General features: G+C 48.4%; 1 protein-coding gene across 4 annotated transcripts in view; it reads right to left on the bottom strand.

Annotated features, from left to right (window-relative positions):
- LOC128342662 (zinc finger protein RFP-like) overlaps positions 1-24,636 on the bottom strand; it is a 32,089-nt gene that overhangs the window by 6,470 nt on the left and 983 nt on the right. For 2 of the 4 annotated variants that reach the window (XM_053290316.1, XM_053290317.1), the window contains exons 2-7: positions 23,473-23,568; positions 18,756-18,986; positions 15,526-15,548; positions 14,144-14,271; positions 9,525-9,557; positions 1,555-1,743 (exon numbers count right to left, since the gene is read on the bottom strand). In XM_053290316.1, coding sequence (XP_053146291.1) covers positions 1,555-1,743; positions 9,525-9,557; positions 14,144-14,271; positions 15,526-15,548; positions 18,756-18,986; positions 23,473-23,568 — 700 coding nt within the window. Of the gene's footprint in view, positions 1-35; positions 1,744-9,524; positions 9,558-14,143; positions 14,272-15,525; positions 15,549-18,755; positions 18,987-23,472; positions 23,569-24,636 lie in introns of those variants that run through there. The other 2 variants (XM_053290312.1, XM_053290313.1) reach the window with 2 other exon arrangements.

Raw genomic sequence — 24,636 nt, 5'->3', positions numbered from 1 at the left:
ATGGCCTCTGCGAGCATGCACGGCAGCATCAGAAATGGCCACCATGTCATTTTCGGAAGGCCCGAACGAGCCAGAAGAAGCAGCAGGACAGGCTATGGCAGTGATGATGGAGGCTGGCGGGAGGAGGGGGAACCTTCACCCCCCCAAATATGAGAGAGAGAGAGAGAGAGAGAGAGAGAGAATTTGCAAACACCACCAGACTGGACCAGGTAGATTTGAGGGGTGCTGGACCAAACTGGCCCAGTTGAGTTCAAGGCCAGGCCGGCCTCGAACTGAACCGGGCCAGCCAGTTCTGTGCACATCCCTAAAAGTGACAGGGTTTTGGTCGTCTGTATTACTCATCACCACAACAGATTTTCCAGGCAGGGGGTGTCCTTATTCCACTGGGATCACATTCACAGCCCCCTCCTCCCTCAATTTCCGGCCAATAGGGTTGCAGAGGGAGCAAGGAAACGCTGACATGATGGACCTTTAAATAAACAACAACTTCTTGGTGCCTTTGTGCAAAGGTGCAACAACTTTCTCCTTTGTGTAAGCAGAAGCACCCAAATAAAATGGAGCAGAAATACATTTTTTTAAAGAAAAGAAAAAAATAAAAGAATTACATATCAACATATCCTCGACCTGCTGAAAGAGCCAGCAAATCCTCAACGTGGATGTGTAAAAAAAAAAAAAATCTTATAAAAAACATGAGCTAATGCAATCGAAATCAAAAGCAGATGAGAAAAGAATTGCACCCTTGTACAAAAACTTGTGGGGTGGGGGAAATCATTTTACATGAGCGGCAAAATTATTTCAAGAATGAGTGGAAAGGGGATGTAAAAATCAACAAATCCAAGTGACCCGTCCAGAAGAATAGGGAGGGGGGAACCAGGACTGAAGAGATACCCACTGATAAGAGTTTTGCCTTTTCTGAGAATGGTTTGTGGTGTAATTTATTTTACTTGTTACATTTATATCCCTCTTTTCCTCCATCATTCAGTTAAACTGTGATGTTTACAACCCTTAATGAACTACTGTGTCTTTAAGAAATAGTTTCTGAGAAAGGGGGGGAACTCTGGATAAGGGAGGGGAGAAATCAGACTTCTTTTTTTTAGCTTTGGTTGAAGTGAGAGGAAGCCAGAAAAGGGACTCTTGGTCTAAAAGGCTTTGATTTCTTCTTAACTGCCCTGGTGTGGAGAAGAAAACTAGGTGGGCCTGGGAGGAAGACCATGTGGCTGCCTCAGAGGGAGAGGGTGAGGACGACACTCTTTTCACGCACACAAAAGAAGGGGCAGATGGTCCCTCTGGTGAAGGAGGCTCCTGAGAAAGTGTAGAGTGGGGCTGCTGTATCAGCATTGAAAAAGGTCAGTCGTGGCACAGCACAATTCAGAGACACTCGGACTCTCTTCAATGCCCCACACAGGGACAGAGGAGTGTACACAGGGGAGGTGAGAGCCGCGTATATCCCTGTCCATTTCCCTACAGCCCAGATCCCTTCCTCAGGATCAAAGTCGAAATAACCCTTTCTCTTCACAGACTTGCTGGCAACCCCCACAGCCCAGTCTCCCTCACCTCCCACAGCAACTTCCCAGGAATGTCTGCCTGCTGTGAATCCCTCACATCCCAGCACACAAGGCCAGAAGTTGAATCTCTCAGGATTCTGGGGCAGATCTTGATATTTGTCTCCAAGTGTGAGGCTTTTCTGATCCTCAGACACAATGAGCCAGGGATATGCTGTGTCCGGATCCAAAACGACGTTTGCTGTTGAGGGGGAGAAGAAAAGGAAGGGAACAGAAGCAGAGTCAGCTAAGAGATGGATGGAAGTCAGGGGCCTTACGAGGTTCTTCATTTATTTGGGACCAAGGTCCACAGGCCCTTTCTTAGTTCAACTCAATCACAAACACCCTCCAAGAATAATGGTTTCTTCTTTCTTGCTAAGGGAGACAAGGATTACATCCCCTGAGCCAATGTGGTGCAGTGGTTAGAGAGCTGAATGAGGACTGGGGAGATCTGGATTCAAATCTTCCTCCCCTGGTCAGCCATGAAGCTGACTGAATGACTCTTAGCTGGACATTCTCCGTCCCCCTAATCTGCCTCACCAGATTGTAGGGATGTGCACAAGATTGGTTTGCCCGGTTTGGTTCAAATTCAAACCGGGTTTGAACCAGCTCAAACCTCCAAAAGTGGGTGGGGTGATAGCTGGCACCCATGGGTACCTACCACCCAAACCCCAAAGTAATTGGACACTCGTACGATATTTTATGAATTTTTGAAATTTATTTTTATTTGCTCTCATAGGGTATAATGGGACTCGAATCAGCCCATTATTCCCTATTGTGGAGCACTTAGGGGCACAAACGTGGGGTGGGTAGTAGGCACCCAGGGGCATCTATCACCCACAAAACCTCACAGCAATCGGACACTCCTCCAATTATTGGTGAATTTTTAAAGTAATTTTTTATTCCTCATAGGGAATAATGAGGATTGCAGCAAATGTATAGCTTCATGTCAGGGATGAAGGGGTGTCTTAGAGCAGAGATTCTCAACATTGGGTCCCCAAATGTTATTGGGCTCCAACTCCCATAATCCCCAATCAAAGGCCACTGGGGCTGGGGATTATGGGAGTTGAATGGGCTGGTTTGAGTCACATTATACCCTATGAGAAAAATAATTAAAAATATTTCAAATATTCATAAAAAGTCATAGGAGTGTCTGATTGCTTTGGGGTTTGAGTGGTTGTTAGCACCCATGGGTGCTCCACAATAGGGAATAATGGGCTGCTTCGAGTCCCATTATACCCTATGAGAAAGATATATAAATAAATTTCAAACATTCATAAAAAATCGTATGAGTGTCCAATTACTTTGGGGTTTGGGTGGTAGGTACCCATGGGTGCCAGCTACCACCCCACCCACAGTTTGAACCAGTTTGAATTGAACCACCCCCAGTTTGGTTCGAATTCGAACCTGCAGCTCGAACCTGATGGCTGGATTGGTTTGAATTCGAACCATCGAATCGACCCAGTTCGAATTCGAACCGGTTTGAGCTCAAACCAGTTTGTACATCCTACTGGATTGTTGTGGAAATAGAAGGGAGAAGAAAAACAATCTAGTCTACCCTGTGCTCCTTGGAGGAAGGGCAGCTACAAGTGTTGTAAATGATCCTTATGTGTGTCTATTAAGGACTTGGAGGGCCCAGAGCAAGCATTTGTGCCCCCTTCTCCCCACACTTTGGACAAGGCTGAGGAACATACTAGTAGTTATCTTGCTGCCTGAGCAAAGAGACACCATTTAAAGTGATGATTCCTTTGTATTGAATGCGGGGTGGGGAGCAACTGTCCCCATCCAACCCCAGCAAAGCCATCAGTGGTGGTTGCTGGTGTCTACTTTGTGTTTCTTTTTAGCCTGTGATTCTTTTGGGGACAGGGAAGCAGCTGTTTATTTTTCTATGTAAATTGCTTTGACTTTTGTTGAAAAGCAGTCTGTGGAGAACAGACACAGCTTGAGGAGCTGAGCAAGCTTTTCTAAAGTAGAACAACATCTAGCCTTTCCCCCCTTAAAACTAACTAACAGAAGGAGGGGAGATTTTGAGGGGCTGGTTTCTCTTTAAGGAATAATTCCTAGTCTGTGTGTGTGTGTGTGTGTGTGTGTGTGTGTGTGTGTGTGATTTGCCAGGGCTAGCAAACTACAGTGTTTTTGTTTGTCCCTGCCTAGAGGGGGTGGAATCAGTTAGGGCTGGAGAATGCCCCACATTCCTTTGACATTCCTTTGAGCCACATCTGTGTCTCAGTTGGAAGCCTGCTCTCTACGTAAGAGGTGAAGGCCCGAGAGCATAGCCAACAGGGATAGCAAACAGGATGTTGGAGTTTTGCATAAGTTTAGCAGGAAGTGTGCAGGGGAGCCTGGAACAAGCCCCTGTGATCACAAGGCGCCCGGTGGAAAAGAGAACGTAAATACAAATCCCTCCCTCATATTCTTGAAAAAGGCTGTTTGGTCATTTAAATAGCTGACCATTACAGCTGAGACCTATCCTTCAAATAGCATATTAAAGTGAAGAAAAAGATGGCCGCCGGCCCCTGCGGGAAGGAGCTACTAGCGCGGATGCCACCATAGTTTTATCTGCCCGTCCTCCTGACACAGGAACCCCTGGGCACGGCTGTGCCAAAAGAGGAGAGACTACGGCCAAGCACTGTTTTTGCACAAAATTACTAAGCCAGGAGAGTTCCTTGTTCGAGAATAGCTCACCGCCCGGGGCCACAATGCCCGTCAGCCCTGCTCCCGCCAAATCACTCACCACCGCTGGGTAGGCTGGAGAGGGCAAAGCTGTGGAAATCGTGCCCCCCGACTGCGCCCCGCCGGGCGCAGGTAAGCCCAGCTGCCCTGCCGTAGCCATGACCACCTGCCCTACGGCATCCGAGAGCACCGCCCGAGCCAGGTTCGACTGCTGAGAAGGAAACGTGGGCAGCCCGGGGTTGGGGAAAATGGCGGGCGCAACTTCGGTGGGAAAAACTGGCTGCCCTTTTACCGGCTGCTGCTCCCGCACAGCTCTAATCTGGAGCCTAACTCAGAGGTGTCTTGGCCAAGGCGCTTTTCTTTGCTTTTTGCTTTTTCTTTTGTTTAGTGCCATCTGCCCTTTTCAGGTGCTTCGATTTTTTGAGCACCTTACAGTGCTCCGATTGCAGCCGCGCAATCCCCGCTCCCCCCCCCCGTTTTTTATCTGGATAACGGGGCCGTTTGGGCTGGCGTGCCAATTTCTGCTCCCTCCCCAGCCCCCAAAGGGTCTATAGGGGTCTCTCTAGGGGCATCAGAAAGAGGGCCCTCTGACAGGGAATCTCTGAGCATATCGCCGGTATGGGCGATTTCCATAATCTCTCTCGAGACGTGCGAGTAACAAGGGTGGGGGGAGGGAAACACAAATCCACACAAGACGACAAAGAGACTAACCACAGGAGGAAAGGCGAGCAACAGTAATAAGAGAAGCAGCAAAACAAAATCTACTCCAAAGCAAGCAAAAACTCACGACACAGGGCAGAGACCGACAAGAGTAACACATCAACTCCTTTCCCCCCTCGCACACAGTAGAAAGGTACAGCAAGCTGAGATCCAGGAAAAAACAACGAAGCAGTACTGTTCCGGAGCGAAGACAGGACCAGAACTGGGTACAATGGGGCAGAACAGAGGGAGTAGAGGACGTGCTTGCTTTTCATTGGCCCTGTCTCGGAGCATGCAGAGCTTGACAACTCATCACGTGATGGATGCCCTCCCCATACTCGGAAAACATAAATACAAATCCCTCCCTCATATTCTTGAAAAAGGCTATTTGGTCATTTAAATAGCTGACCATTACAGCTGAGACCTATCCTTCAAATAGCATATTAAAGTCCAGGACCCCCAAGGTAGCATTCAAAGAAATTCTACCTGTTCCATGTACAGGTACAGTGAGACAGGCAGAGCTGGGGGGTTTCAATGTGTGGATGAGACGTTGGTGCTGGGAGGAGGGGTTTAGATTTGTTAGGCACTGGGACACATTTTGGGGAAAGAAAGGCCTGTACAAAAGGGACGGGCTGCACTTGAACCAAGATGAAACCAGACTGCTGGCGCTTAAAAGGTTGCAGAGTAGCTTTTAAGATAACGCCTGGGGAATTGCCAAGGGGAGCTGGGCAGTATCCGGTTTGGCAAACGCCATCCTTTAAAGTGCAAGGGTGCAAAGGATTCTGATAAAACAGAAGGGGACAGAGCAGAACCACATAAAGAGCAGACAGGAGCCTGTGCCAGCTGGTCAAAGAGTCACAAGAAAGATAGCATACATCAGGGAAGAGATTCAGCGTATAGGTGCTTACATGCCATTGCCAGAAGCCTCTGAGCCAAGATGGGTGAGCTGGAGTGTTTAGTTGCTAATGCAGAAATAGATATAGTGGGCATAACAGAAACATGGTGGAACTGTGAGAACCAATGGAACACTGTTATCCTTGGGTATAAACGCTATAGAAAGGCCAGGGAGTGGTGCCTTGGAGGTGGAGTAGCACAAATCTAAACCCCTCCTCCCGGCACCAATGTCTCATCCACGCATTGAAACCCCTCAGCTCTGCCTGTCCCACTGTACCTGTGTGTGGAACAGGTAGCATTTTTTAGAATGATACCTGGGGGGTCCTGGACTTCAATATGCTATCTATCAGCCTAAATTTGGCTTCCAGTACCTCCCAACTACATTTCCCCACATTGTTGGTGCCAACATGCACCACAACAGTTGTCTCCTCCCCAGCGCTGCCTAATAGCCTATCTAGATGCTGTGTGATGTCCACAACCTTCGCACCAGAGAGGCAAGTCACCGTGCAGTCAACATGTGGGTCACAAACCCATCTCTCTATACCTCTAATGATAGAAGCACCCACTACAAGGAGCCCTCCCCCACACCGAGGAATATCCCCCGTACGAGAGTACATGGGCTTATCTTTCACAGAAGGGGTTCCTTCTAAAGGAGCATTTCCCTCCTCCTCAGACCGATGTCCTCCTTGCCCAAGACCTTCATTCTCCCTGACAGCAGAGTTGCTGTCAGCCCTGGAGTGGGATGCCTCTATCACATCCCTGAAGGTCTCATCCACATGCCTCTCTGAGCTTCTCCAGATGCACCACCTTGGTCTCTCAAGGGAACGAATGGGTTCCCTGAGAGCCAGGAGCTCTTTGCACCGAGCACACACCCATGACTTCTGCCCATGGGGCAAATAGTCATGCATGTGGCACTCTGTGCAATACACTGGGAAGTGCCCCCTCCTCTGCTGACTTTCTATCTTCATACTGGTTTTGTTGGCTGTTTACAGTGTTTAGAGATAATCTGTTAGTAGGATAGGTCTCAGCTATAATGGTCACCTATTTAACTGCCCAAACAGCCTTTCTCAAGAATATGAGGGAGAGATTTGTATTTATGTTCTCTTCTCCACCAAGCTCCTTGTGATCACAGGGGCTTGTTCCAGGCTGCCCCACACACTTTCTGTTAACTCCTGCAAAACTCCAGCGTCCTGTTTGCGATCCAAGTTGGCTATACTCTCGGGCCTTCATCTCTTATGTAGAGAGCAGGCTTCCAACTGAGACACAGGATGTGGCTGAAAGGAATGTCAAAAGAATGTGGGGCCTCCCCCATCCCTAGCTGACTTCACCCCCTCCAGGCAGGGACAAAAAAACACCGGAGTTTGCTAGCTCTGGCAAATGCTAGCCCTGACAAACAACACAGAGGGAGAGAGAGAGACTAGTACTTATCCCTTAAAGACAAACCAGTCCCTCAAAATCTCCCCTCCTCCTGTTAGTTAGTTTTAAGGGGGGGAAGGCTAGATGTTGTTCTGTTAAGAAAAGCTTGCTTACCACCTCAAGCTGCATCTGCTCTTCACAGTACAGGCTTCCACTTCCTTCAACGCGCTGCTACAACTCATGAGGAGACCTCCAACCAAGAGGCTAAAAAGTAGCCTCCCGGATTTGGGGTCTCTCCAGCATGCCCTGCGCACTTGCGCAGGGCATGCTGGAACTTCCGGGGGCCGCGTGGCCCAATGCCTGCAGTCCCCGCCAGCCGCCCAGGGCTGCCTGGGGATCGTCTGCAGGGAGAGAGGGCTAACCCTGCTCTCTCCGCAAACCCCTAGAAGCGAGTCTCACTGATTGTGAGACTCGCCTCCCTGACTATCTCTACTCCCAATGCCCCTAGTGATCATATGGGTTATCAGTGCAAACGGCCAATGCCATCTGGGAGAGAGGTATGATGGGGGAATAATTTGCAGATTGTTCTATGCTCTGCTGGGTGGGGGTTGCATGGAGATTGGGTGTTTGGGAAGAGAGAGATCTGGGTGGTGAAAAAGACTGCATGGAGTACTCCACACATCTCTGCTACAAGGGAGATGCAAGGAGATTCGGCAGGTGAGTGGGAAGAACGTGTGGGGGAAACTGGGGCTGTGAGTGACCACTCACCAGCCACATGAGGTGCCAGAGGGCTCATGCCAGGCAATCGTGGTCACAGCTGACAGGTGGGCATCCAGGAGCAAAGCCAAGTCCAGGATGACCCCCAGAGAGTGCCCCTGTTCTTGCAGAGGGAGTGCTCCCCTGTCCAGAAAAGGCTAAACCCTTCTTCCTGCATCAGCTCTCCTACTGACCCAAAGCACCTCTGTCTAGTCTGGAATAAGTCACAGACCATCACTTCCTCCAGGTACTTATTGAAATGACCACCACCTTCCTGGGATCGTATGGCATAGTGAGATGGAGTTGGATGTCATCAGCCTTCTAACAGTGTTCAAACCTCAGATGGCCTCTCCTTGCAGTTTTATGTAGAGGTTGAAGGGTTTTTTAATTGATTCATAAATGATCTAGAAAAACAAAAAATCCCAACTTCAAGTATATGTTGATGGGATCTGAGCTGTTGGTGACTGACTAGGAGAGGGATCTTGGGGTCGTGGTGGCAAGCTCATTGAAAGTGTCAACTCAATGTGCAGAAGCATGCTAGGAATCATTAGGAAGGGGATTGATAATAAAACTGCTAGTATTCTAATGCCCTTATACAAAACTATGGTGTGGCCACATCTGGAGTACTATTAAGTTTAGAAAAAAGACGACTGTGGGGAGCCAACAACCTGGATGGCTTTAAGAGGGGTTTGGATAACTTGATGGAGGAGAGGTCTATCATCAGCTACTAGTTGGAGGGCTATAGGCCACCTCCAGCCTCAAAGGCAGGATGCCTCTGAGTACCAGTTGCAGGGGAGTAACAGCAGGAGGGAGGGCATGCCCTCAACTCCTGCCTGTGGCTTCCAGTGGCATCTGGTAGGTCACTGTGTGAAACAGGATGCTGGACTAGATGGGCCTTCTTGGGCCTGATCCAGCAGGGCTGGATCTAATGGGGGACATGGACAGGGATGCTCTTACCCCTCGACTTCCAGGCAGAAGTTCATGGCCCCCACACACCCTCCAATCCTCTTTAGTCTGTCCTGGGGTGGTCTGGTGGCCTCCAAATCCTCTTTAGTCTGTCCTGGGGTGGTCTGGTGGCTGTGCCACCAGCCTGCACTGTCCCAGGCAGCTGAGTGTGACAGTGGTAAAGGTGGCATCTGAGTGCTGCAGCCACCTTCAGCCTGCCCGATCTTCCTCCCACTCTGCGTCGCCAGGATTGGCAGGATTGTCAATGCAAAATGTAGTATCTGCAGGTCAGTGGGTTGAGCACATTCCTTTCCTTTAGCATATTGTGGTGTATAAAATACTGCGTGTGACAGAGAGCCTGACACATACTTTCCACTAAACTCACCAATTTGGCTTCTGTTGATTCTTACTTAGAACCAATCCCCATCTTTGCTAGTATAAAGATTACCATATTGCTCTTCATGTCTGTCTTGACTCCATTTGATGCCCTACATCACAGATCCCCCAAGACCATCTGTGCCCACAACCTTTGTGTCTGTGGGAGGTTGGTCATTCTTGGACACACACCCCACTTGTACTACAGGACCCATCATGGGCAATTTGTTGAGGGCCCTCTGAAACCTGTAGCCATTTCTGCCTTGACTGGTTCTCAACATTTACCTTTCTGCAGGGGTAGTCCAGATACCAGAGTGTCTGCGGAAGCAAAGGGAACAGATATTAAGCATCATGTCATCATGCTGATAACGAATCCACTTTCCTTGAGTAGCTGGGTCATTGGAACTCCTGGAGAGAGAGTCATGAAAGAGCTTAAACTAGCTGATCCGGCACAGAGCATCAGTGCCCCTAGTTCTCCCTGTCTCTCCTCCCCATCTTCATTTTCCCCCTCCCTTCAGCCCCAGTCCGTTCTCCCCCTCCCAGTCTGCTTTCCCTCACCAGCCGGCGCTTTCCTTCCCCGCCTGCCACTGCCGCCATTTTCTCGCCCGGTCCCTGTCACTATCCAGGCAGCTGCTCGCAAACACTCGTGAGAGCTGCCACAGATGGGATTAGCAACAGGTACACTTTGGAGAAATATATAAAGATGTTATAACTTAGTATTTGGAACTTTTTAAGCATACTGCATACGTAGCAGAAAATAGGAGACGAGAAGTGTTAAGATTAAATTGTATGCTCATTTTAAGAAGCACACGAGTGCCCCTTTAGTTCAGTTGAGTTGGGGGGGAAATAGGTTCCAGCATTATAAGCCTCAAAGAGAATCCACTAACAGTCTCATAAACATGAGTGCCCAGACACTTATTCCATCTAGCATGTTCTGTGTCATGGAGGAATGCCTTACATGTTCATATATTTCAATAACCTCTACCTTGTTCTGTATTCAATACAATATTTTTAAATGGGATTTTATTTATTTATTTAACACATTTCACCCAAAATGCAAGTATCTGGGTGGTTTACAACAAAACAATAAAAAGAATGAATAAAAAGGTTAAAACCTTACAACAATTTAAAATTTAGACCGTTAAAACTATTAAAAACACTATTAAAACAATATCTAATTAAAAGCCTGGGTGAACAAATGCATCTTGACTGCCTTTTTAGAAGTTGTAAGAGAGGGGGAGGCTCTTATTTCAGCAGGAAGCGTGTTCCAAAGCCTCGGGGCAGCAATGGAGAAGGTCCGTCCCTGAGTAGCCACCAGATGAGTGGCAACTACCGACAAACCAATCCAGATTATCTCAATGGGCAGTGTGGTTCATAGCGAAGAAAACGTTCTCTTAAATACCCAGGGCCCAAATTGTTTAGGGCTTTATAGGTTACTAGTGTTTTCAGGCCCGTTGAAATAACGGGCGCTAGTAGGGGAGAGTTTTCCCCCCCTGCCACACTCCCTCTCGCCTTTGCCCCCCCCCGCCCCTTGCCCGAGCAACTTGTCCCTTGTCCTTGCCCTTGTCCCCCCTCCCTCTTGCCCAAGCCTTCCTTACCCGATCCAGCCCGCGACAGTCAGGCGAAGTAAAAGCATATTTTGTGAAGAAGAGAGGAGCTCGCGAACAGAGCTCCTCTCTGTGCTAAGCCACTGCCCTAACTGCCGCTATGGACGCAAAGGACGCAATAGGCATCCTTTGCGCCCAAAGCACCAGTTTGGGAAGAGGCTTAGCACAGAGAGGAGCTCTGTTCGCGAGCTCCTCTCTTCTTCGCAAAATATGCTTTTACTTCGCCCAACTGTTGCGGGCTGGATCGGATAATGAGGGCTCGGGCAGCTGGGAGGGCGGGCGGGCGGGCAGCGGCCGCGGAGGCATTCTCATGGGCCATTTTGGCCCTTAATCATTTGGGGGAGGATCGGGGAAGGAGTAATTGGACAGCTGGGAGGGCGGGAGAGTGGTCGGCGGTGGCGGCAGGAAACATTTGGAGCAAGGGCAATTTTGGGGCCGGGCAAGGGCCCCAAAGTCTTCCAGCTGCCTATCCTTGGCGGCGCCGCCAGGCCTCAGCTCCGCCGCCACCTCGGCCAGCTTCCCCCGCCGCCTCTTCCTTCCGCCCAGCTTCGGCGGCGCGGCCAGGCCTCGGCCATGGCTCCGCCACCGCCTCGCCCGCCGCCTCGGCCAGTTTCCCCCACCGCCTCTTTCCTGGCTTTGCGAGGCTTCATCGGCTTCTTCGGGGCGGCCGCTTCTGGCCGCCCAACATGGCCGCCGGGTGCTGGCGGTCGTGTCTCCCTCGGTCTGTTCTGAGCATGCGCTCCGCGCATGCTCAGAACAGCCGAGGGAGGCACGGACGCACGCTTGGTTGTCCACGGACGGACACCAAGCCTTTTATTAGAGAGGATAACCAAAGCCTCATATTTTACCTGGAAACTTATAGGCTACCAGTGTAGATCTTTAAAGATAGAGTGATACAGTCTCTCCACAATGACCCAGAGTCCAACCTGACTGCCACATTCTGGACCAACTGCAGTTTCTGGACTATGTACAATGGCAGCCCCACATAGAACACATTGCAGTAATCACGTCTGGAGGTGACCAGCAGATGTACTACTGAGGTCATTTATCTCAAGAAATGGACACAGCTGGCATATCTGCCAAAGCTGATAAAAAAGCACCTCTGGCCAGTGCCTCAACCTGCGACACCAAGGAGAGGTTTGTGTCCAGAAGCACCCCCAGACTGCATACCTGTTCCTTCTGGGGAAGTGTGACCCCATCCAGAACCGGCAGATCAAAATCATCTCCTGAGTTCCGACTCCGCATAATAAATACCTCCGTCTTATCTAGATTCAGCCTAAGCTTGTTATCTCTCATCCAGCTCATCACTGCCTCCAGGCAGGCATTTAGGGAGGTTATGCCTTCTCCTGATGATGTTGCCATGGAGAAAAAGATTTAGGTGTCATCAGCATACTGATAACACCCTGCACCAAATCTCCTGATGATCTCTCCCAGCGGTTTCATGCAGATGTTAAACAACATCAGAGGGACACCATACTGAAGTTCAGTTTTTGAAGAAAAACCGTCCCCAAGGGACACCATCTGGAATCTGCCTGAGAGGTAAGAGTGTTGCCTCCCACGCCCAACCCCATCCGACACTCCAGAAGAATACTATAGTTGATAGTATCAAAAGCCGCCGAGAGGTCCGAAAAGGACCAACAGAGTCACACTTCCTCTGCCAATTCCCAATTGGAGATCATCCATCAGGCAGACCAAAGCAGTCTCCACCCCATAGCCTAACCAAAAGCCGGTCTGAAATGGGTCTAGATAATCATTTTCATCGAAGACTGCCAGGAGTTGGGAGCCTACCACCTTCTCAATTACCTTGCCCAGCCACGGAAGGTTGGAGACTAGCCTATAGTTGTTCAACTATAATTTTAAACTTGTGGCTGAATCACCTTCAGGTTTTTCCTTTTATCTCCACAAATAAAAGGGTTAAAAGTATTTTTAAAACATGGGATTAAGGAAAGGAGCTAGTAATAATACATCATAATTTATATCTGCTAACTGAGAAAAGGAATTCTCTTTATTTAGCGTGATGGCCCTCTCCATCCCCAGCACAGCATCTCTCCAGTGGCTGTTGCTGGCATCTATCAGGGAGCCATTTATTTATTTATTCATATCTATGTGAACTGCTTTGGGAACTTTTGTTGAAAAGCAGTATCAAAGTATTTGTAGTCAGAATTATATAGTTCATCACATCCTCTTCAATCCATTTTTCACTACAAATCTTACTTCTATCATGACCCTGAGTTCTGAGGCCCCTCATCCAGGGAGCGATGTGGACAGTTTTGGGGATGAGTCAGGACAGGAAACCCTGGGCCCCAAAACACCTCAGCCATGGGGTGAAGGAGACAGTGGGGGGAATGAGTTGGGATGGGAGGCCCCAGCTGTGCCAGATCCACCCCCTCCACAAGGACGAGAGGATACACCCTGGACGGTGTCCTCAGACTCAAAGGACTCCACAGACCATCCACCTGCTGAGAGGGGGACTCCCCAGCCTCACCACAGCTTGTGTCTGAAGAATAGGGCACAGGCCCTCTAAGCTCTCAAGCCGCCCACAGGAAGGGGAATGGCCAGAATCCATTCCCCTTTCTAAAGGGCTCAGCCTGCTTCAGGACTTTGCTGAAGCAACACAGTCGTTGTAGTCGTCTTGCTCCCAAGTAGACCCAACTTCCTGGCTTGACCTTGGCTTGCTTTGACCTTGACTCCCACCTGCTTCTGCTTGTACTCAACTTACTGCGTCTTGACCCTCACTCGTTTGACTGTGACATGCACTTCTCCTGCATAGACCTGGCTTACGGGCTCTTGACCCTGGCTTGTTTGACCTCCATTCATGCTCATTATTGACAGAAGAAGCAGCAGGACCTCCACCTGTTGACCCTGCCTTGCTCCTGTGGGTGAAGCCCTGTCACAGCGGGGCCAGTTCACCTTGATTTCTGCAGGCCATGATACATTATAAATCATGACAGGTCTACAAATGTACCTAATTCCAAAGCAATCTCTTAAAAATGGCTCTTGGTACCGCAATCAGATCACCAGTGATGTCTTTCCAGTCTTGCAGAGTGCTTCTGGAGTGGGGGCAGGACTCAGAGGTATTAGGGCTCTGAGGCAACAGGGCTCCTGCTAGGGCAGTAGTGGCTGGTGAGGGTGCCGCCAGGGGGATGGTGGTGAGAGGCAACTTTAACCCTAAATTAGTAGGTGCTGACCTCTGTCCCAGCTGAGCCAGCAAGCTCTTCCAGGCAGCAGCACTCTGCCCAGCACACGCTGAGATATATCATTGGTTATCTCTTCTTTGAGCCATTCATTCCTCATTACCTTTGAACTGCTTCATGACACCCTCCAGAAAGGCGCTTATGTCAGAGAAGTCCCAGATCCTCCACTTCAGGGCTGGAGGAAAAGCCACTGGATTCTTCTTCTCATACATCTTCTCCTCCTTCTCACACCTGGTGGAGAGCAAAGACATTATGGCTTCATCCATCCCATTTAGAATCTACAAGCACAGCAGAGGAATGGAAGACAATGAACAGCAGAGATAAAGAAAGGTGATCAAGGTGCTTGGGGAGGCGGGATTTGTCCCTCATGATGGCTGCTGGCACCCCACAAGTGAGGCATGTGCAGGCAAAACGAGCGGCAGCCTCACATTTCCTCATGTGTGTGCAGTCATGTCATTTCTTCTTTGCCTAAACAACATATGACATCATGCTCAGCATTTCCCTGCCTTGACGGACTCTGCTTTGCAAGGGACATGGAGCTTTTGAGCTCGATGACATCACACCACAGACATTTCCTTTCTCTAGGTGTCACTGGAGAGATATGGCCTTTCCCAGACGACAGGCTTTACTGCAGGATAAAGAGGGGTCTTTTCATTTGTGCGCAGGACATTGTTTTGATTTACCTAATTCCTTTTTAATTTGCGGGGGGCAGTTTACTTCCGCAAGATCAGAGACTCTCCAAACAGACCACATCGATTTTTTGCAGTGCACACAGCAAACAGCCTCTCAAGTGATCAGTGATGTGTGGCATTGAGAACAGATGGGAAAGTTTATTGGAATCCCCATTTGATTTGGGGCATGTTGAAGAAATTCACGATAAGGCTACTTTTGGAGCAGTCATGTGCAGCACGCCCCACTGAACATCCGCCAAGCTGAGTTGATGAATACCGCAGCTCTGGCTACGGGCATATCGTTTCGCTTGTTGAATACATCTTAGTACACCACACTGCCTATCAAGTGTTCAGTGATGTAGGGCACAGACCACTGCTCAAATCTCTAGATCAACTGTGATTTTAAATAAATGCTACACTTGGAAAGAAATGTAAATTTTAGTTTCTACAATAGTTGGCCTTTTACAGAGCTTCTGTTAATCATGCAGAAACAGAATTCTATGATAGTCAGGATTGCACTACTGGGAAGGGAAAATTCCACCAGATGACCGCCCAATCAAGTTGCAGATTCCAATGGGCTGCTATAAAAATAAGAAATGTTTTAACAAAATTTTAATTGAGATGTTTTTATGGGTATTCCTCCCCCTGCTCTTCTGATAATTGTATTATTGCTGCTTGTTGTAGGTATGCTATGTTTGGTCTTGTACTGTAAATTTATATATATACACACACACCCCAAAATGGTTCATCACATGCTACCTAGACCCTGCCTAGCATCATGAAGCTGTAAGGGAAATGAGTGGGTTCCACTTACCTCTCCAAGGTCCTTCTAACATCCTAGAGTGGAGGGAAGAGAAAGAAGAAAGAACTCAGTTACTGATGTGATCAGAGAGCTTAGGAAATAGGATGCTTGGCCTGATCCAGCAAAGCTCTTCTTATAGACTTAAGTGAATAGAGGCATCACTTTATTATAACTCTTCCCAGAGCGGCTCCATCCCCTAAGAGATCCCCATCTCTTACAGTGCTCCCACATGTAGTCTCCCATTCCAATGCAAAGCAGGGCAGACCCTGCTTAGCAAAGGGGACACCTCATGCTTGCTACCACAAGACGTGGCCTATCCATATTATACACCATCTAAACATTTTATATGTTTATTCAACTAATTCCATTGTGAGCAGTCAGGTAGATACATTCAGTGAAGATATTAAAAACAAACAAAATAAGAAGTATGGGGGGAGAGAAATCCCAGCCCTGAAAGAGTACAAAAGAAGAGCCCTGCTAGATCAGACCCTCCAGTCTGATTGCTGCCAACCATGGCAAACCCTGACTGCTGTCAACCATGGGCAGCCAGAACCCACAAGGAGAGCACGATGGAAACAGTCTTTTATTGGGAGACTTTAGAAAAGCATGCATTAGCAGAGAGATGAAAATGATAGGAAATGCCATTAAAGGGAATCCTGTAGCTCACAATGGTCCAAAGACAGGACTCTTGTGTGTTCCTGAACATAAGAAACCCAGTTATCAACACCATAAACGGGACTCCCTCACTGCTTGTATAGGTGAAGGAATTGTGGAAAGGTTTGGATGTAGCCTTTCCCTGGACAGGAGTCCGTGGTGTTTCTGCTACTGTCTTTAGCTGAAGTTGCACATGTAGCAAATTAAAATGGGAACATAAGAACAGTCCTGCTGAATCAGGCCCAAGGCCCATCTAGTTCAGCGCCCTGTTTCACTGTGGCCCACCAGATGCCTCTGGGAAGCCACAGGCAAGAGCTGAGGTCATGCCCTTTCTCCTGCTATTACTCCCCTGCAATTGCTAGTCAGAGGCATCCTGTCTCTGAGGCTGGAGGTGGCCTATAACCCTGAGACTAGTAGCCATTGATAGACCTTGTTGTGAACGGTCATAACCCATCATAACCAGAGGTATCAACTCAGAAGTATGGTGAAATATATGGGCCTGGGTGACTCCATGTTATATCAAGAAATGAAATCAAACCTGAACTCTGGCATGCTGTTCCCTGCTCTGTGAAGAGAGGAGGAACCTGGCATTGTGTTGTTAAAATGGGATATGCAAGGGAACAATGGAGCCAGGTCTGAATGCTGCAATCCATATGCTAATACCACTGGCTACCAAGGTGTCTGTGGACGGGTTTGCCAGACCTGTTGAGTTCCTCCTTCCATTGTCAGTGATGGCCCTGCAAGGCCCAAGTGATTAAGCTCAATTGCTGTCTATAGAAATTCAACATAGCCCAAGGCCCAAGTGATTAAGCTCAATTGCTGTCTATAGAAATTCAACATAGCCAAATGGATACAGAGATAATGCTTGTAGACTTTAATTCTCACCTTACTAATGCTACAAGTCTCACACACGTATGTTCCTCTAAATATTATCTTGTTTTCAATTACAAGAAAAACACTGGATAAAGGTACATATGTAATTGCTGTCTCACACAGAATATCCTCAATCCCCTTTACTAATTCTTAACTGCTAACACCTTTTTGACTGGCAAGGATGCAAATATGCAGATTTGCTGTGGGCAATGCTCCCCACCCCTCCCTTCCTGAGCGCACGCAGTTTACAGAGATGAAATCCAAAGATATCTCTGGACTAGCTGATATCCTGAATAATTAAGATTTTGTTGAGAAGGTGGCAGGAAGTTGACACCTTTTTGGACACACAGGAAAAGAGGAGACCTTGAATAGATTCTAGATTCTAGAATAGATTCTATTCAAGGATCAAAGAGAAAATCACTATAAGAATGAGGCTTTTTGAGACAGAGAGTTTAGCAGTTCTGTGCCTACGGGCATTCTGCTCACACGCTAGCATTCTTGTGACTACAACAAGATCTGCTCACACGCTTTCCCAGAGTTTGCTGCACAGCCGCAGGGGCTAAGCAGGAACTCTGCCCGTGCTCAGAGGCTATGACTCTCACTGCGCAGTGAGAAGTCAAAGCTCCCCAGCAATGGAGCTCTCAGCTATGATCTGAAGCAACTGCACAACTCCTGTCTCCGCCAGCGCCTCACCCCTTCAGCTGAAGTGATCCGTCTCTCTCCAGCCAAGCGCCTCACTTCTTCAGCTGACGAGAAATCTATCTCTGGTCCTGGGTAAATATGCTGCCTGGAATTCTCTCATCCCTTCCCCTTTTACTGCTCCCTTCCCCTTCCCCTTCCCCCTTCTTTTCCCCTACTAATTTCTGATTCCCCAAAAACCATACCAGCCCTGAGCCTTCCTTCCTCCCCCCCCCTTTTTCCGCCTGTATCTAAAATGTACTAGACTCTAGGAAGATTTAATTGCACACACATATGTCAATCAGGCACACTGGGTGGAATATTGGCACTGGCTAGATGTTCTGTTTTAATACTGTTAGCAATTCTGCTTTGCTAGGTTGTTGTTAAGCCTTTTATGTTCAATAAAGCCCATTGAACCCTTTCAGGAGTGGTTTGATCTCCTTTCCTCACCATATAAAGAACTTGATGACATTATGGGCCAGACCTAATTTTGTATACTAGCTAATGAGCATATTTGGTGTATAAATCAGGCCTGGTCTGTAACATTAATTGGAGGCACCACTGGGCTAATGAGCATATTTGGTGTATAAATCAGGCCTGGTCTGTAACAACCTCATCTCCATCAATTTATCCAAACCCCTCTTAAAGCCATCCAGGTTGTCTCTACATCTTGTGGCAGAGAATTCCATAGGTTAATTATGCACACGCACTGGTCTGACGCTGAGGATATGACAAGAGGGTATGCTGCTGCCCCACAGGGGAAACACGGCCAGCCGGGGGGGGGAGAGCACCCTCCCTGCTCCTTAAAGGTACCCCCCCCCCAACTGGCCGAACCGGTTCGTGCACATCCCTAGCGGGGAGGACTAGGCTAGGACCTCTTTGTCTGATGTGCAAGTTGTCATCTTCCCATTCCATGTTTCATGCGGAAGAGAATTCCGAAATGGAATCCCTGCCCTGCAGTCTGAAGGAGTGCCTTGCATTCTCCCCCATCCAGGTTCTCCTGCCTCCTGCTGGGGCATGCATGGACCAGGCCTCACCTGCAGGAGTTCACTCGCTGGCTGCTGACATTTCTCCTCCATCTCTTGAATGAAACTTGCCAAACAGGAGAGCTCCTTGGAGAGTGTGGCCAGGTGCTCATCCCTTTTGATCGCCATCTCCTTCTCCAGCTCTTCCATCTGGGCCAGCCAAAGTTTCTCTTGCTCTTCCAGAAACTGGTGCAGTTGTCTGAACTCAGCCATCGTCTTCTGCTTGTCTGCTTTTCTTTGCTCCTGAACAAACACATTTTAAGAGGAGAAAACAAGTGATGTCAGGAATACTGTCAATCCCTGCAGTGTCAGAAAGGGAGTTATGATAATGGTAAAAGCTAGCCTAACTCCCTTTTGAAACTTAGCCTTGACCTGAGTGAAACTCGTCCAGAGACAGTCGTTTGGTGCCAGAAGGCAGACAAGCCTTAGAGGGGCCAAAAGAGCTTTGTCAGGCAACCTGAACTCATGCAAACAGCCTGGAATAGCATAAAACTCACCAGGGGATAGCATAAAACTCACCATCTCAAGTAGGGTTGTAGCAGGCGTACGAGCCATAGCTGGTAAAAGGCACTTTTGCACACCCCCACCACCTGTGCCTCCAAGGATAATGTCAGGTCCAGAAACACCCCCCAAGCTTAGGTCATCCACCAGGGTGACGAAGACAGTTTCTGTCTCATATCTAGGACCGAAGCCAGGCTGGAAAGGATCTAAGTAACCAGATTCTTCCAGAGCTGCCTGGAGCTGAGACGCCATCACACACTCCAACACCTTACCCAAGAAGGGGAGGTTAGAGACTGGTGAAAAGTTATTCAAGTCACCCCGGTCCAATTAGGGCCTATTTGGGGGGGCCTAATGACTGCCTCCTTAGCTAAGGGACCCTCTGCTTTAGAGAGGCATTCACCACCCCCACCACCCATGGACCCAGTCCCTCCCTAGTAGCCTTCACCTACTACCAAGTGCAAGGGTCAAGCACACATGTGGTAGGCCTCATCAGCCTTCCAAACAGCCTCTCCACCTCCTCAGGCAACACAGTGTGAAAACCATCCAATACAAGACTAGACAGTGCATTGGTAATATCCAGTTCCAGTGCCGCAAACATCCTAGCATCTGAATCAGAACGGATGCAAGCTATTTTATCCGCAAAATGTAATACAAATTGGTCACAGCGGGCTGCAGAGGGTTCTGTTTGATGCTCTTTGGGATCCTGACATAGGAGGCCCTGAACCACTAAAAAAAGCACCACTGGACGACATTGAGCAGATGCAATGGTGGCAGAAAAGTAGGATTTCTTCACCGTCATCACCGCCATAGAATAGGCCCTAATATGGTAATCTAGCCTGTGTTCGGTCACATTCATTCTGTTTTCCGCGTCAATGATGCTCAAGCTGTCTATCAGCCTGCTTCACTGTCCGCAACTCAACTGTAGTGTGACCCTAACCCCCAACTCACTCTAACCCCGTAGTGGGTCCAGCCTTATGCCAATCTTCACCAGATAGTGAACTGTCCATGACAACAGTATTAAAGCCTCCTGGACCATCCATGGACCATCACTGTCCACCATTGACCCAAGACCAAGTTGAGCATATGGCCTGCCACATGTGTGAGACCAGAAATCAGTTGAGACAAGCCCATGGTCATCATGGAGGACAGGAAGCCCCGAGCTGCACCAGACAAGGCGGCCTCAGCAAGTCCCCCAGGACTAACATGTGGATGTGATCCTCAACGCCACATCTGAGACCACCTCAAGCAGCTCCGGCTGGGAAACTGTTAGACAGTGTTATGGGCACCCCACCTTAGACTTAGAGGTACCAACTCAGAAGTATGGGGAGTTCAGGCCTGTGTATGATTTCATTTTTATTAAGAATTCAATTAGATCTGCCTGGGTAATGCTTGGTAAATGATTTGTAGAGGCAGGGGTAATCTAGCATTGGGTATCAGTGTTTGTGGATACTCACTGAGGCACAATGGGTCAGGCTTAATTTCCAGTCTCACACTGCTGAAATTAACCTGCTGTCCAGTAATCCCCTTACCTCACTGACAGGATGCTTCTGCCTTAGACAAATGTGTTGATTAACTTGCCTCACACATGTACCCCTTTTGATGTTACTTTATAATTACACACTAGATAGAGGTACACAAGAAATAATGTAATTGCTGTCTCACACAATTAGAACTAACTCTCTCACTAACTCCTGACTTTTAACACCTTTTGGGACCAGGCTAGCACATCTGGGGGCCCATTTGCTCAGAGATGCAGATTTGCTTTGGGCTATATAGCAGCTAACAGAAGATGAGATTGAGATCTCTCTGAACTGACCAAATATCCTGAGCTAATTTTGGTAATTAAAAGACAATATTCAGAGGATAGCAAGAATAAACGCCTTTTATGATCCAGAAGACTCAAATGGACATCAAAGGATAGAACCACTATAAGGAGTCGTCTCTGGACATGGCAGATTAGCAGTCTTATGCCTACGGGCAATCTTGCTCACACAAGCCATCCCAGAGTTTGCTGCTAAGCCACGGGGCAACAAGCAGGAACTCTGTCCATGGACAGGAGCTGTCTGTGACTTCTACTGCGCAGTGAGAAGTCAAGACTTCCCCAGCCATGGTGCTCTGACTCTTAGCCATGATCTGAGCAGACTGCAACAACTCCTGTCTCCAGCCAAGAGCCTCGCTCCTTCAGCTGAAAGATCCAGCGTTCTCAAGTCTCTGATCCTGGTAATATGCCTCTACAAGACTTGGATCCCTCCATCTCCTCCTTCTCCCCCCCGCCTTTCCTCTACTAATTCCCGACCTTCCCCAAACCATGCCAGCCCTCAACTTTCCTTACACCCCCCCCCCTTTTCCATCTGTATCTGAATTGTATTAGGCTCTAGGAAGATTTAATGCACACACATATGTTAGTTAGGAACACGTTGAATATTGGTGCTGGCTAGGAAGTTCTGTTTAAATACTGTTGGTAATATTGATAGAGGGTTCTGCTTCCTGCTCAGTTAGATTGATGTGTATTCTTTTATACTCAATAAAGCCCATTGAATCCTTTTAGGAGTGGTATGATCTCCTTTCTTCCTTGAGCCCAGATCCTACATGGTCACTATATAAAAGAACTTGGTCACTTGGTGACACTATGGGACAGGCCTAATTTGGTATGTTAGCTAATGAGCATATTTGGTATATAAATCAGGCCGGGAGGTTACAACAGCAGGGTGGGCAGTAAACCAACAGAACCCCAGCATTGTCTCATGATCCCATCACTGCATGCAGGCACTTGAACTGGTCAGAATGGCAGATAATGTATCTGGTGAGGGGGATGGTCTCCTGATGAACCAAGGCAACCCACCTCCCCGCCCACCCTGCCTTAACTGTTGCTAAACCCGGAAACCTGGTAGGCACATCTGGGAAAGATTTAGATCTCCCCCCTCATCCAACCTGGTCTCCGTAATCCAAGCCAGGTCCGCGTGCTCATCCAGGATAACCTCCGGGATAGCTGTGGCCTTTGTATTGATGGACATAGCATTTAATAGCACCAGCTTCAGCCATGGTGGGCTGCTGGGAGAGTTACTGGGTGGGGTCTTTTGGATGGGAGAAGGACCGGAGAGCGTGATGGCTTTGATCAAGCTTGGCATATCCTACTCCCACTTTGCTCTTCCCTCCAGCACCAGAGAAGAAAAGGCTCTTAGCACAACTTGGAAGAAGCAGTGAGTTCATTCAATTCATTGGAGTTGACTTCTGAGTAAGTGCACAGAGAATCAGGGCCAATGGAGATCCTAAGCAAAATGTGGAGTCTTTTCTTCTACTCCAGCCCCAGCACCTCATTAAGGAAAACAATAAGGGGGGTGGGGCAGGATGAAAGCATTGATTTCACTGGAGCTTCCTTCTGAGTCAATGTAGGCTTGATTGAGACTAAGCACCCCAGGCTAAAACTTGGGGCACTTATCTTAACATGTAGTCTATAGACTACATGTGAGCACTGAAAGATATTCCCCTTAGGGGATGGGGCTGCTCTGGGAAGAGCACCTGCCTGCTTGAATGCAGAAGGTTCCAAGTTCTCTCCCTGGAATCTCCAAGAAAGGGCTGAAAGAGACTCCTCCCTGACACCTTGGAGAAGCCGCTACCAGTCTATGTAGGCAATACGGAGCTAGATGGACCAATGGACTGACTCAGTAAAAGTTAGCATCCCATGTTTCCCTCCCCACCCACCACAGCCCCCGAATCACCTGCTGCCAGAAGCCACTGCCTCATTATAAAGCCAACCTGCTCAGGCCATTCCAAATAACAAAGGATCTGAGAAGCAGGGCTGTCCTGGGCTTTGTTCTCTTTTGCAGGTTATACTCAATGGCTGAAATCCTGACTGCATGACCCAGTAGTACCATTCAGAGCAGCGGGGAAATGCTTGACTAACAAGCAGAAAGTTGCCGGTTCGAATCCCCACTGGTACTATATCGGGCAGCAGCGATATAGGAGGATGCTGAAAGTCATCATCTCCTACTGTGTGGAAGGAGGCAATGGTAAACCCCTCCTGTATTCTACCAAGGAAAATCACAGGGGTCTGTGGGCGCCAGGAGTCGAAATCAACTTGATGGCACACTTACATTACCATTCAGTAGTTACTCTACAAGACCTAAATTTCAATCGGACTGCCTCTAGTACATTCAACAAGAATGTCAGACAATGTTTCCACACACGGTTTTGTGTGATTTTCACTTCCCATTCCAGTGACACTTACAAGCAGATCCTGGCTTTCCTTTTCTATGTCTGCTTTATATGTCAGCATTTTTCCCTCTTTCTTCCTCAAAGTCTTTAGAAGGCTGCAGATCTGACCCTGAAGAGAAAACCAATGTTCATGTTTGATTCCTTCTTTCACATTTACTTTATGTACGGATCAAAACCTAGAAAAAACCACACTGGCCCACCAGATGCCTCTGGAAAGTCTACAGGCAAGAGGTGAGGGCATGCTCTCTCTCATACTGTTGCTCCCCTGCAACTGTTATTGAGAGGCATCTTGCTTCTGAGGCTGAAGGTGGTCCACAGCCACCAGACTAGTTGTCATTGATAGACCTGTCCTCCAGGAATTTGTTTAACAGGGATTCCCAGATGTTGTTGCCTACAACTCCCAGAATCCCCAGCTGCAATGGCTTTTGCTTAGTGCTGCCCTCTAGCCATTCCCAGCTCTTAGCAGGGGAATAACATCCAGCGCCTGGGAAGCCATGGGGGGGGTCATGCCCTGCGGCAACTTCACAGAGCTGGCAGCAAGCCAAAGAGGTTGACTGTGTGGACAGAATTGGCAATGGGCCAAGCAGGGAGGGGAATTGTGTGATCCAACACAGGCCCAACCCCCAGAGCTAACCCTGATATCCGAAAATGATTAGGAGAACCAGTCCCAAGTGAGTCAAGTTCCCAAATCCCCTTTGAAATCATGAGGCCAAAGACATTTCCAGCCTCTGAGATATAAAGACACAAAGAGGCAGTGGCTGACATACTACACAGCAGGCCACCCATCCAAGAGGGGCATGTCTGTGCTGCTTCCCAGTCACTGAACAGACCCATCCTTTCTTCTTCCTCTTCCCTGGCTGCAAAGGAGTGCACAATCACCTATTGGCCATCATCACCAATGGCAGGAACAGCAGAGCAGCCATTGCACACAGCTGAGGAGCCAATCAACTGTCCCCACATTCGCAAGTGATGAGCAGCAAGTTGGGCAGGACATCAGCCAGTGATTCTCCCAACTCACCCCCAAGTTCAGCTATAGAATATTATCGCTCAAAGACAAATGTGCACAAATTAAAGAACTGAGGTACAAATTAAATCATCCCTGCTAACTGAGCAAAGGGGCATCTTTTTGAAGTGGTGATTCTCTTTATTGAGCAGGGGGAGAGCAACTGGCCCTATC

The sequence above is a fragment of the Hemicordylus capensis genome, chromosome 2 (genome assembly GCF_027244095.1).
Source record: "Hemicordylus capensis ecotype Gifberg chromosome 2, rHemCap1.1.pri, whole genome shotgun sequence".
Taxonomy (NCBI): Eukaryota; Metazoa; Chordata; class Lepidosauria; order Squamata; family Cordylidae; genus Hemicordylus; species Hemicordylus capensis.
The sequence above is the reverse complement of the archived record's forward strand: the minus strand, read 5'-3'. Positions and strand labels throughout refer to the sequence as shown.